This window comes from Cibotium barometz, chromosome 52 (assembly GCF_041138505.1).
Source record: "Cibotium barometz isolate CiBa-2024 chromosome 52, ASM4113850v1, whole genome shotgun sequence".
In the NCBI taxonomy this organism is placed as follows: domain Eukaryota; kingdom Viridiplantae; phylum Streptophyta; class Polypodiopsida; order Cyatheales; family Cibotiaceae; genus Cibotium; species Cibotium barometz.
This window is the reverse complement of record NC_141097.1, coordinates 10,034,537-10,047,706: the sequence shown is the minus strand read 5'-3', so window position 1 is coordinate 10,047,706 and position 13,170 is coordinate 10,034,537. Positions and strand designations below refer to the sequence as shown.

The 13,170-nt window shown below is 40.0% G+C and overlaps 1 protein-coding gene across 1 annotated transcript; it reads right to left on the bottom strand.

The window, feature by feature from the left end:
- Positions 1-10,458: 10,458 nt before the first annotated feature.
- On the bottom strand, positions 10,459-12,161 carry LOC147608777 (uncharacterized). The gene has a single exon (XM_086788615.1). It carries the CDS (start codon positions 11,668-11,670, stop codon positions 10,891-10,893), a length of 780 nt encoding a protein of 259 aa, XP_086644741.1. The 5' UTR covers positions 11,671-12,161; the 3' UTR covers positions 10,459-10,890.
- Positions 12,162-13,170: the final 1,009 nt, after the last annotated feature.

Below are 13,170 nucleotides of genomic sequence, written 5' to 3'. Positions count from 1 at the left end.
GCAAGCCCTTCATATGGGAAGTTTATTGTATCGCACCCCGCGCACTGAGGATCAGCCCCAATTACCTTCCCATTCAAAGATGGTGGGCTTGGAAGATGTTCCATGAAGAACAATAGAATAACCCGAAGTTGCAGTTCAACTTCCCATGGTTCGTGCCCCCATCCATGCAACATCCATGCACTGAAGAATCAATGGTCAAGCATTTCCATGAATTTATCTGCCGCTATGACCAGGTCCCTGACCCAGCAGCAGTGATCGCCACTATACGCTTCTTCAACCTTGTCATCACCTTGCTGGAGTCGTTCCCCACCACTTAGGACCATTACTTCAAAGGATCCCAAGGCCTCGCCTTTGATATCAACAAAGGGCCAACTCTCAAGCAACTATTCGGCTACTATGAGCGTGTCATGTGGATATGAGCTTGGCGGCTCCAGAATTTCAAAGATATGATGGAGACCACCTTTTGGACTAGCTATCGAGTCTTCCATTGTGCCCCTCTTGCTCCTACCTCGCGATGGGACTTTGTTCGCACTTATTCCATCTATTATAGATAGCTTCTTTGACCAGTTCTGAGGATGTTATCCATTAACAACTCTCCTCTCTTTCCTTCTCTACCTTCTCTTTGCTATCCATGTCTTCTTTGCATACTAGTGGCATGCGGTAGAGGTTGAGCTCTCCATAGCTCCTTCTCTCTTGCTCTCTACCTAGCATTGGATCTCTTCTTGGGTGACACAAGGAGAGTGTGGAGTGACTCCCTAGCGGCCTCACATCGAGGAGTCAACCCTCACAGGGTTGGCCAAGTGCTATCCACTGGATTCGACTCTTGCATACATCTTTCGTTTCTCTTTTCTCTTGTGTATGCAAGGTAGTATGTTATTCCTTAACACCTAGGGAAGATTCCCTAGCATGGCTATGTTCTCCATTACATTACCATGACCTCATTTTCCTCTCTACTTCCCCTTAGGGAAAGTACTTAAGGAGAAGTCCCTACAATAGCAAGATCTCCTCTACATGCACATGAAACTTGGTGTGAAAAAAAGCAAGACCAAGTACTTTCTCCAAGTACTTTCTCTAGAGAAAGTACTTGGGATAGCTTGTGAAAGAAGGCAAGCCCAAGTACTTTCTCTAGAGAAAGTATTTATTTGGGATAGCTTGTGAAAGAAGGCAAGTCCAAGTACTTTTGTGGGGGCGAAAGTACTTGGGACAACTTTTCAAAATTGCCATAACTCTCAAATCTAACAAAAAACCCACAAGAAGATAACCATCATCATGTGCTATCTAGATAGAACTTTTGGCTTTTTAGTGATGGAGCCTTGGGACCGTAGCCTTGATCTCCATGGGATGGGACCTTGTGGCTAAAAATCTATCAAATAAAGGGCTTTAAAAAAAACCATCGTTGTGGAGGTACTTAGAGCTTTTTAGATACTCTTGTGTATGAGGTCTTTGGATCATTGCTTGGGTCTCTATAGGGTGGTGCCCTACTTTAATATATTTAAAATCAAAACAAACACTTATAATAATCACTTAGCAGTTTCATTTATGAGGCTAGACAACAGCTAAAGATGGTTTTACCAAAGTGATAGTGTGTCCAGACTAAGGTCATAACCCGAGGCATGTCTTTCCTCACTACTTGATCGGCGTTTGCTTTATGCTTAAATTCAATTATTTTTCACAAGAGAACTTGATTCATGGTACCATGTTGCCTTGCATACCTTCCAAAACTTTTGACATTTCATGCATCCAGCAACAACCTCGACGAATCTTCATCGACATATTGTGAGGACAAAATCTGCATTAGGAAGGGGGGCATGTTAACCCTCATTGGACACCTCTCCAGCGTCGCCGCCCATCCATTAGCAACCGTCACTTCGTTTGGTCGTTGACATTACAAATACTAACATTGTATATATTACGTGTGCGATCACCACTTGTCTATGAAAGGCACGCCATGGGATTAGTTATGGAGATTGAATTCTCAGATTAAATGTTTGCACAAGCCTAGGTGGCCCTGGATAGCAATGTTTTAAGTATGGATACCCAATGTGTGAAGGCAGGGGCCAAGATAAGGGTTATTTTGTATTCTCACCATTCATTCTCTTATGCAACTAATAGAGTGCTCTTCTTCTCTACTCTCTTGATCTCTTGTGTGTCTTTCTTGTTTGCCTAATTCAATTAGAGCTACTATATGCTTTTGCTTGCTTGCCTAATTCTTGTGTGTCTTACTTGCTTGCCTAATTCAATTAGAGCTACTATATGCTCATTGTGTATGTGTGAGTGCATGTGAGAGAGGGAGATTGAGTGAGAGGAGGGTCAAGCTTCCATTAGAGTGCGACAATGGCACTGGAGTGGAGCTTTAGAGTGTGGCTACGCGGCAACAATCATCTCCTATGAGAATCCGAGCACAAGCATTCATGTGTTGAGTGACACACCTTGCCTATGCAATTGTGAGCTAGGTTATGGAAGATTAGCTTCTCAATTTGAGATGTTTTATACTTCCGAGTGTGTTGGGAAAATCCCCATGACCTTCTACATGACTCTTTCCATGGTGCAAGGGCTTCTTATTATGACACGTGAGTGTCCACTATTGGCTTTTACTTTCACCTTGGTGATTCATGTACATCATGGCTTAGCAAGAAGTAGCCTACAGTGGCCACTTCAAGCCGTGAAGCTGAGTACAAGGAAGCTTTTACACTGATTGTGGACTATGTATGACTCACATGCCAGTTTGGTGTTGGACATACCAGTCCCCCACCTCCATCTTCACTCACAACCAAAGTTGCATGAGCTATTGCAAGGAACCCAGTGTTTCATGCCCGCACAAAGCACATTGAGGTACACTATCATTATGTTAGGGAAAGGCTCATTGTAGGAGAGATTAGCATGGCTTATGTCTCTACATATAACAATGTGGCAGATATGTTCATGAAGGCTCTATCAGGAGAGAAGTTTGAAGCTTTTTGCTCATAAAGCTTTGGGCTTATTTCCATTTGAAATTGATCAACCACATGATCCTTGTATATGTTCACATCATCACTACATGAGGGACTTGTAGCATTTATATGGTAGTGATGTGTGGACATAGGCTAATAATGGGATGGGACACTTTTTTCCTCTTTATAGGAGGTTTTTCCCGAGCATATGTATGCACTCTTATGAGTGTGCAAGTGACCTTATCATGTCACTTCACTTGTGCTTCACTCATTTTCATCAATCTACTTTAAGTGCCCCCATCTGTCTCTTCTTACTTGTTGTATCTATGTGTGTGTTGCTACTTTGATCTCTCCACTCCACCCATAAAGTTGCCTTTTCTTTTCTTCAATCTACAATCTTCTTCTTTGCACCCAAACTTGTTGCACTGATTATAACCCTTGTGAAGCTGTTGGGGTTCATCAACACAAACACAAATACCACAAGCAGACACAATTTCTCCACAAGAAACATGTTGATTAGGTGAAAATAGAAATTTAGACACAGCAGAAACTTAATGCACAGACAGAAATTTGACAGAGCAAGGTCACAAGAGATATGAACATCTTGAAATCTGTTTCATCCTCTCTTCCATATTACATTACTTCCCCTTCTTTTATACCTTGCCCAAAAACGTTACTCTCCCCAAAACATTATTCTTGAATAACCGTTACATATCTTAACTTCCAAGATCCCAAGACATTGTTAACTTCCAAGATCCCAAGACATTCATCAGACATTCCTACCACCTTATAGTTCTGACTTAGCGCATATCCGACTTACTAAATATCCGACTAAGCACATATCTGACTTAGCGCATATCCGACTTACTACATATCCAACTTAGCATCAACCTAAGAGAACTATGCCTTCAACACATGGCACGTCCCGGTGGTAGATTTCAAAGAAATCTGACTCGGATCTACATATCCCTTGATCTGATCAAAATGTCAGACAAAAGTAAAATCATGCTGCTTCATCAAATATTTGTAGCAAGATCAAAAGTCTAGTCCACCTCCTTCATAACATCAGGTTCAGCAACCTGAACATCCTTGTCTGTTGCTGCTACGTCCACACTTTGTAATGAAACTGGTTCCTTGAACTGCTCAGCAACCTGTATCTGCTCTACACCATGCATCTCTACATCAAGCACTTGGTCTGCAACTATCTCAACTGATTCTGCCAGCAAACCTGCAACTTGTGTCTTGAAACTCTGGTTCTTCTTCAGGTCCTGCACTTTCCGCATTAAAGGTTCTCTCCATAAAGTATTGATCATCACTCTTAGTGGGCATGCAGTCCCCAACTCGAGACTTTTGGGAAAAATATTAATTTTAAAAACTCCGAGCCAGTAAAGTCCGACTAAGCAACTTCCAACACAGCACAATTCAGTCAAACAAACCCTGACCAAAGCTTCAGCAAATTTCAAGCTCTGCAACAACTGATCAAAACACCCTGTGCCAACAATTAAGCTTCTTGCCATCATCTCAACACCTATGTTCTGCCTTAAGAACATCCATCTCTGTGCTGTGTTAACTTCTGGTGAGTCGGATCTGACTTCCTCAACATGCACCAAAGCTGAAACTGGCTAATCAAGATGTGGCAGTTTCCCTTGAAACTTCTTCAGCCTAAAACCATTGATTGGCTTCTCTACCCTTGTTCCAAAGACATCTGCCACAATAAAGGTTCCTTGACCCAAATCCTCCACAATCTGATAAGGTCCTTTATATCTAAGTGTCAACTTCCCTGGATGAGGTCCCAATCGAGAGTTGTATACCATCACCCAGTCACCAACCTGAAACACTTTAAATTTGACATTCATACTCACCCATGCATGTCGTCCCTTCTGGATCACCTCAGTGATATATGAACTGACCAACGTGTCTTCTTACAACTGCATCAGATATTTACTCCTGTGCTGAACTGACAATTTAGGAGACATCTTCTCAGCTGTGATTCTAAGACTTGGCACCACAAACTCCATAGGCACCACAGCTTCTAATCCATACACCAATCTAAATGGTGTCATCCCTGTTGTTACCTTAAACGTTGTTCTAAAAGACCATAATGCTGAGTCCAATTTGTCATCCCAATCCTTATGATTGTCTGCCACTATCTTCTTCAAAATTCTAACCAATGTTTTGTTAGTACTTTCAGCCTGCCCATTAGCCTGAGGATGGTAAGCTGTAGACTTTTTGTGCATAATCATATGGGTTTTAGTTAATTCATCTATCACCTCATTTAAGAAATGAGATCCCCTATCACTCACAAGCTCCACAGGACACCCAAACCTGGTCATTATGTTGTGATACAAGAACCTTGTAACACTTGAAGCTTTATTATCCTTCAAAGCTACAGCTTCTACCCATTTAGTACAATAGTCTGTTGCAACCAAAATATACCTGCATCCTTTCCTTGTTGTAGGCTTAACAGGTCCCACAAAATCTATCCCCCACTTCTGGAAAGGCTCTAGTGGTAGAATAGGATGATCTGACATTCTATCCTTATTATCTGGCTGACCAGTCTTTTGACATATGACAAACCTCTTAGCATACTCATGTGCATCCTTCAAAATTGTGGGCCACCACAATCTAGCCTGGGGAGTTTTCTTTCCTGTTATATCTCCTGAGAAATGTCCACCTACTGCACTAGAATGTGCTTCTTGAATAACAGCATTATGTTCAAAATCTGGAACACACCTTCTGATGACTTGATCAATGCCCTTCCTATATAATGCCCCTGCAATTACCAAAAAAGGTCTACTCTTCAAAGCAAACTTCCTCCTCTGATCTGCAGTAAACTCACCTGGGATAGTGCCTTCAGTCAGAAACGTCAATAATTGGTCATACCAAGAATCTGACAGAGCAGCCTGAACTTCAAATAATGAAGCATCTGGTAAATCATCATTCACTCCCACTAGTTCTTCACCTGTCTCTAACCTACTCAAGTAATTAGCAATGGCATGTTCTTTTCCTGGAGTATGAACACTAACAAAATCAAACTCCTGTAATAACAACATCCACCTAGCCAACCTTCCTGACAGCAATGGCTTCTTGATTAGGTACAACAAAGCTTGGTGGTCAACATGGAAAATTACCCTATTTCCCAACAAATAGTGCCTAAATTTGTTCAAAGCATATACCATGCCCAATGCTTCTCTTTCAGTGACAGCATAATTCCTCTCAGCTGATGTGAGTACTCTGCTTGCATAATACACTGGCCTAAACCAACCTTTGACTGTTTCCTGCATCAACACTGCTCCTATGGCCACATCAGACGCATCCACAAAGACATGAAAAGGCAAATACCAATCTGGATACTGTAGAACTGGTGCAACAGAGATCATCTTCTTTAAAAGTTGGAATGATCTTTCCTGAGGATCAGCCCAAACAAAAGCCACTTCTTTCTTAGTTAAGTGTGTTAGTGGTAAACACACATTAGCTAAATATCTGAGATACCTTGAATGCCACTTAATTTGACCCACATATCTCATCAACTCTTTAACATTGACTGGAGCCTTTGCAGATTGGATGGCTTCAATCTTCTTTACATCAATGGCCATCCCTTCACTTGAAACCACATGACCAAGTAGTACCCCACTTCTAACAGCTATGACACTCTTGTAAGGATTCAGTGCCATTCTGAACTGTCTACATCTCTCCAAACATAACTTCAGATGCAGCAAATGCAAGTCTTTCTTGCCAAAAACCAAAAAATCATCCACAAAAAGGATGGGTTTTGCAACATCAGAGGGCTCTCCAACATCAAAGAGATCATTACATCCCTCATCAAAGAGATCATTACATCCCTCATCAATTGAAAGTAAAAACTTCTCAATGTCATCATGCTCATCACAATCATGCATTTAATGCATATGATTATCATCATGAACAAGATACCCACTTTTGGCATCAACATCATCACAAAAATGAAGAAAACTATGTATGACATCATCTTCATCATGAACATCAACCTCAACATCAAAAACAACATCAAACACTTCATCAACATGCACATCCACCTTGTCATGATCTGTTGATTTGCATAAAATTTGAATTCTGGGACATTCAGAGTTACTTCTCTGATTTGAAATTTGATGCATTTCAGCCCCATCTTCATGATCTTGGGCATCATTTGAGACCTGCCCTTCACCTTGCAGCACTAGGTGAAGGAAACTTGCAAAAAACATGGAATTCTCAAATTCAAAGTACTCTCTTTGAGAGCTTTGAACTGAAATCTGATTTGATTCCATTTTTTAAAATTCAAAGTTGGAGTTTTGTGATGCAAAAACATTGCTCATGCACATGATTTCATCATCATCTTGGTTGTTGGGATGCGTGTGGTGAAGAATTTCCCCATTTGGTTGAATGCCTGATGTTGGCTTGGGGGTATCTATGGGTTCTTGGTGGCATCTTTGGCTCACTCCCACTTGTACTCCCTTTTCCTCAATCATCGACACTCCCATTGGGTATCCCCACTCATCATCCTCATCACTTGATTCACTCTCAAACTCATCTTCATAACTCTCATGCAATGCTTCACATGCTTTTTGCAATCTAGCTACCCCCTTAAGGCTTGAACAAGTTCTCTTCTTCCTACCCTCATGCTTTTCACAATATACATATGCATCATCAAGAACCTCTTCAAAGGCTTCTAGCTTCTCTTTAGCTCTCTCCATCTTCTCACAAGACCCATTTTTGGATGCATATTTGAACTTTGAAATGATTTTGTGAAGTTTGGCGCTCAAACCAACCATGCAAAATTTCATGCATTGATCTCCTTTTGAACATGGCTCACACATGTATGAGCATTCATTTGTGGCATGGTTATGCCTCATGCAAATCAAACACTTCTTTTTCTTCTTTTTACCCATATTTGAACTTAGAAATTAGATAGCTATGTGAGCTCTCATATTCAATGCACCACACCAAATAGAGCCCATATGTATGCTTGGAATGGAGAGCTGCGTTGCTATACCGAGATCCACCCCACTCATGACAAATAGGTGCTCAAACATTGCTAAAAACTTTCTAAAATCAGAATTTGAGGTATTATTTTATGCAAAAATCAAAACTTGCTTACTTGGAAGGATTGTGCTTGCAATTCCAAACTCCACCAGTAAAATGTTAGATCCATAAATTGCAGCAATGAGAAATGCAAGGAATTTTGTTGTATTTGAATGTGGCACTTCTTAAAGACTCCTTCTCTCTCAGGTCTTAGCGCTCCATGATCAATAGCGATATTTTTTGAGAGTGTATATAATTGTTTGCTTTATGAATTATGAAGTGAATAGTTAGAAAGACTTGTATTTCAAAAGTTAAATAGAAAAAGATTCATGTTTAATTTTATGTAAGGTTCAAAATAAGTTCTCTTCTACCAACTTAGAAAAGATGTTTATAAAATGCATGTTATGACCTCATCACACTTATTGAAAATGACAAGGAATTAAAAAGAATACCAGTTTGTAGGTCTCATTGCTCACATTTATTTTGATATTGGTTTCCATCTACCCTAGACTAATATTTTTGATAAGAAAAAGAAGAGAATCACATAATTTAGCTTTCATTGATGTACTATGAAATAATTAGAAAAAGTATCAACTATAAGAATCATTTTGGTGATAATGATGATGAATAAGAGGTCTATGGAATCTCATGTACCACTATGTTTTAACCATGTCACAAGCTTGAAAAAAGTGAAGGCATCATGTGCCTCTTTAGTTTATTCTTTGCACTATTTAGTTTCTAACACAAAAGACACATAAGGTATTCAATGTATTAAATCGTGATAGTTGTGGAAGTTTAAGAGTCAATATCAAGCATTAAATGATTTTGATAGGTGTGCGAAGTATTTAAATTTTTTTTAGAGTGGTCTTGGGACACCCACTCTCCCCCTTCCCCACCAATGCCTGTGTGCGTGCGCCCCACACACGCACACGCACACACACACACACACGCGCGCGCGCGATGTTAATGTGCAAAAAAACATCTCGCTCAAATGGTTTCTCAAAACTAGAGGTATATTTTTTTAACTAATTTTGAATAACTTGAAGGTATTTATAACTAAAACATCTAAAATTTTTAGGATATGTTGAAACCTTCAACGCGAAAATATTTGATACATTCTTTGAATATTCAATGCATTAAACCAAAAAAACACGAGCCTAATATGACACTATAATATGTCTATGTAGAGAGAAACAAACATAAAGTAAACAAAGGACAACTTTGAACACGATGTAAAGTAGACAAAGAATGACTTTGAATATGGAAAAAATGCATCAAACAATATTTAAACTAGCCTCATGGGGTTAATCCCAGCAGTAACACCTTTGCCACCTGAAAGGGAGGTACAAGGTTTGAATCTACCCACTCCCATAGTGAAAATTGATGGCATCTACTATCGATACCCTCTCTCGAATTTAAAAATATTAATATTTAATTAAATTACAAATTATTTCATGAAAATAGCAAATACTATGTACAAAAGGGCTATTCTAGACTCAAAACACTTGAAAGAAAATCAATTTTAATGAAAGTCATTAATGTGTGTGTGTGTGTGTGAGAGAGAGAGAGAGAGAGAGAGAGAAGTTTAAATATGTGCTACCTAAGGTGGATTGTAAGAAAAGGTAAACTCCATAATTAAGAACCTAAATTAATTAAGTAAGGATTAATAAAATACCTAAGCAATGCCACACTTCATCAAGATACACTCTCATTAATCAAAATAGGAAAACCTATAATTACACCTATTTAAGCATGAATTCAAAAACATACAAACAAGCAAGAAGAGGAAAGATAGAGAATTCACAACTATCATAAGAAAATAATTGTCTATTACTTACTATCAAAAATGACTTATATACAAGTGACTAGTTTTTACACTAGGTCAACCAAACTAAATAATAGTCCGACTTACATTATTAATCTTAAGAAACCACTAAATCCTCAAACCTTTCTTATTTAACATTAAGTACATAGTAATGCTAGTACGTCTTAAGTACTCATTCACAAGAGTAAGATAACAAAGCGCCTTATGGTCGATCAAGGGGACGAAACCATGTTTAACCAACAAAGAGACTAAGAAAAGTTTATTTTTATCCTTCAATCAACCTCTATGTCATATGCATCACAATGGATTCTTCAGTGTTTTTATGTGCATATTGCTCTTGCTTGAGGATCCCATGTCTTTCAAGTGCATGTCTAGAATTCCCATACATGTGTACGTACTTATAGACCTCTCTTGTGTATAAAGTATGCCCAAACTCTACATCTGAGATATAAACTAAGATCCAAAATGACATGTTATTTTTTATTGATTGAAATATTATTTTTAGAGGAGTCTCAAATTTACCATATCACTTTATCCATCCAAGAGAATGGAGCACATGTATCACTACCAACAAGCCGTTAACTCCTCTACTAAATTTGATTGGTCAAATGCACAAATTCCTTCACTACAACCACAACCATTAATACGTAGCAAGTTATGCGATGGTTGTAATCATGACCATTAACACAACAAATTATGCAATACATTGGCACAAGACGTATGTTAAAAGAAGGATTACATGGATGGAAAATATTGAGAAGCCATAATGACCTCAAATGTCAAGAAGAGGAATCAATGCTACCCCAAAGACGGAGACACTAACTTGCCCTGCCAATTGCAACTGTGTAGGATAACAAGATGCCATTAGAGTAGTTTCCTCTTTTTTGCAAGACCTTAACATAACTATTTTTTACATACTACTTGAACCTTCATTATAGACGAATGGAATCTTTTGTGACTTTCTCATGATAACCGTTGACGTGAGGTGTCTCCTAGTCCTAACCCATTGAGATTCACACACTCAAATTTTCACTAAATCAGCATCATAACCTATGCATAGCTATCTATACATAATTGTGATAAATCGCCTCTCTCTCAGCCAAAGAAGCCTGTCTGCTTCCAAACAGCATCTCGCACTTTGCTCATGTCCCTGCCCTTCAATGTCCTTCCAGTCCCCTCCATGACAGAGAAGGCAGGGATTTGACTTCTTTCAAGCTGCTTGGCAAGAAGCTCATGGGGCGGCAGTCTTTCTTCGCCATCATCATCCACATGGTTTTCAATGTGTTCTGCCATGGAGCAAAACCTAGACCAGAGAGGGACCTTCACCGGGGCCGACCTAGGGCCATAGCCAGGCGCGGTACTCATGTGAGAGGACATAATGGCATGACTGGGGGATGTACTCATGATGTTGTTCATCCCCCCTGCTGCAATAGGGTGGGGCATGATTTGAGATTCACTCCAAAGCATGGCTGAGGAAAATTGTAATGGCGATAAACTTCCTCTGGTCCTGCTACCGCCACTGCCATTGCCTCCTATATCAAGAGGTGCCGAAAACCCAGAGTCCCTATCTGAGCTAGGCCATCGCTTGATGTAGTTACTGTGGAAGGCAGGAGCCATGGCTTCTTTGGCATTTAAGGATGACTCATCACCCCACACATCCTCCTCCATGAGATCATTCATGTCATTCTCCATGTTTGCAGGACGGGCAAACCCTAGGGCCATGTCAATCTCCATAGCTGTAGGGTGAGGAGGAGAAGGTGCAAAACCTAGAAGCTTCTCGAAGTGGGAAGGGTTAACAGCACGAAGCTTTGATCCCTCCATGGCTCCAAACGAGATCCAGTCCATGCCCTCGGTTCTGGCACTTAGAGACATCATATTTGAACAGTGGGTTGTACGGCCAAGAACAGTCTAATAAGACAGGTCAGACAAGGGATTAGGTAAAACTGGAGCAGGAGGGTGACTTGAGGCAAAATGCAAGCTATGAAGGGAGCAGGGAAGGGCTGTAAAGCAAAGCCCTTAACAGAGACCCCATGCTCAGATAAATACTATTGATGGGAGGAGGGCCGAAGCGGAGCCTGAATCAGGCGGCAGACCCGCCCCACATATATTAGATGGCCCCGGCTTGAAATATAATACCCTCTAGATCAGCAGGACGCCATAGCCAGAAAAGCTTCATCATCGCCAGCTTCTCTTCACTACACAGCTAGATCCTGCGAAGGAGATAAAGAGGAGGGGGAAAGAGGAGACAATCAGCTGATCGCCATATCCAGAGATCTCAAGAGAGGGAGAGAAAAGACGGGACGATCAGCTAATCGCCATAGCCAGAGCTGTAGGCAGAAAGCTTCTTGGCGTTCAGGAAGTAGCCCCGCATTTCGTTTTCATTTCATTTGATGTCATTAACTTTCTCATAAACGGACGGATCAGATTCTCGTTCTCGTACAGCTTCAACCGGACGGCCAGATTCTTCCGATCCGTCAGCAGCGGGTCCCACCTTTTAAAAATCATTAGCTTTGGGGGAAAAAATCAGAATACCTTTTTTTTTTTTGGGGTGTGTTGCGTCCGCTGTACATATATCCTGTAGGAAAAATCAAAATAATTATTAAAAAAATGACTCAATCAGTTTACTACTTAATCGATGCTCCCCACTTGGCCCTTTCACTAGCCAACACCTCAGCCGGCTGTCTCTTTCACTCCATGTCACTTTTGCAAGCGATTAGAAGAGATCTTTACCTACTAGATAAGTAGCGTTAATCGCTAGATAAGTAGTACGACTGATTCTCATAAGCCCGACTCGGCGCTCACAACTTTTAAAATTTGAGGGAGAATTTGCATATTTTTAACCTAAAATATAGGTAAAATGTCTAAAAATTTACATACTTTTTTAAAATTGAGAAATAAAACTTCCAAGTAAAAACAAAATTGTTCTAGGTCCATTGTGCAGGTTTTCTTCACTCTTATGACGTGGCTGCCAACAAGGCAGTGCCTTGTATGACGTGGCCACCACTCTTCCAATCATTTGTATTTACACTCAAAACACAAATACACAGATTTTTTGCACAAGTCTTTATAGGGCACAACATAGCCGTCAAATTTGAAACCTTGAGGTATTTTACCCTTCACGCATGAAAGATTTCCTTTAATCTTAGATGAAAGCAAAGAAAAAGTTAATATTATATCCTTCAAATGCTCTTACAAAGATATGCATCGTACTTATAATCTTCCAATTTATGATTCTCACTCTATTATTCTTGAAGGACTTCCATGTTCTCCTTTCTAGACCTTAGTGATCTCACAAAGCTTGAAACTTGGAAGGTGAGTTTTATCACCAAAGCTATGATGTTTTTGTAGCTTAGCTTATTGAGAGAGAGAGAGAGA

Bases quoted from the DNA above. Each gene is read 5' to 3' on its own strand.
- LOC147608777 (XM_086788615.1), bottom strand. From the start codon at position 11,670: ATGATGTCTCTAAGTGCCAGAACCGAGGGCATGGACTGGATCTCGTTT.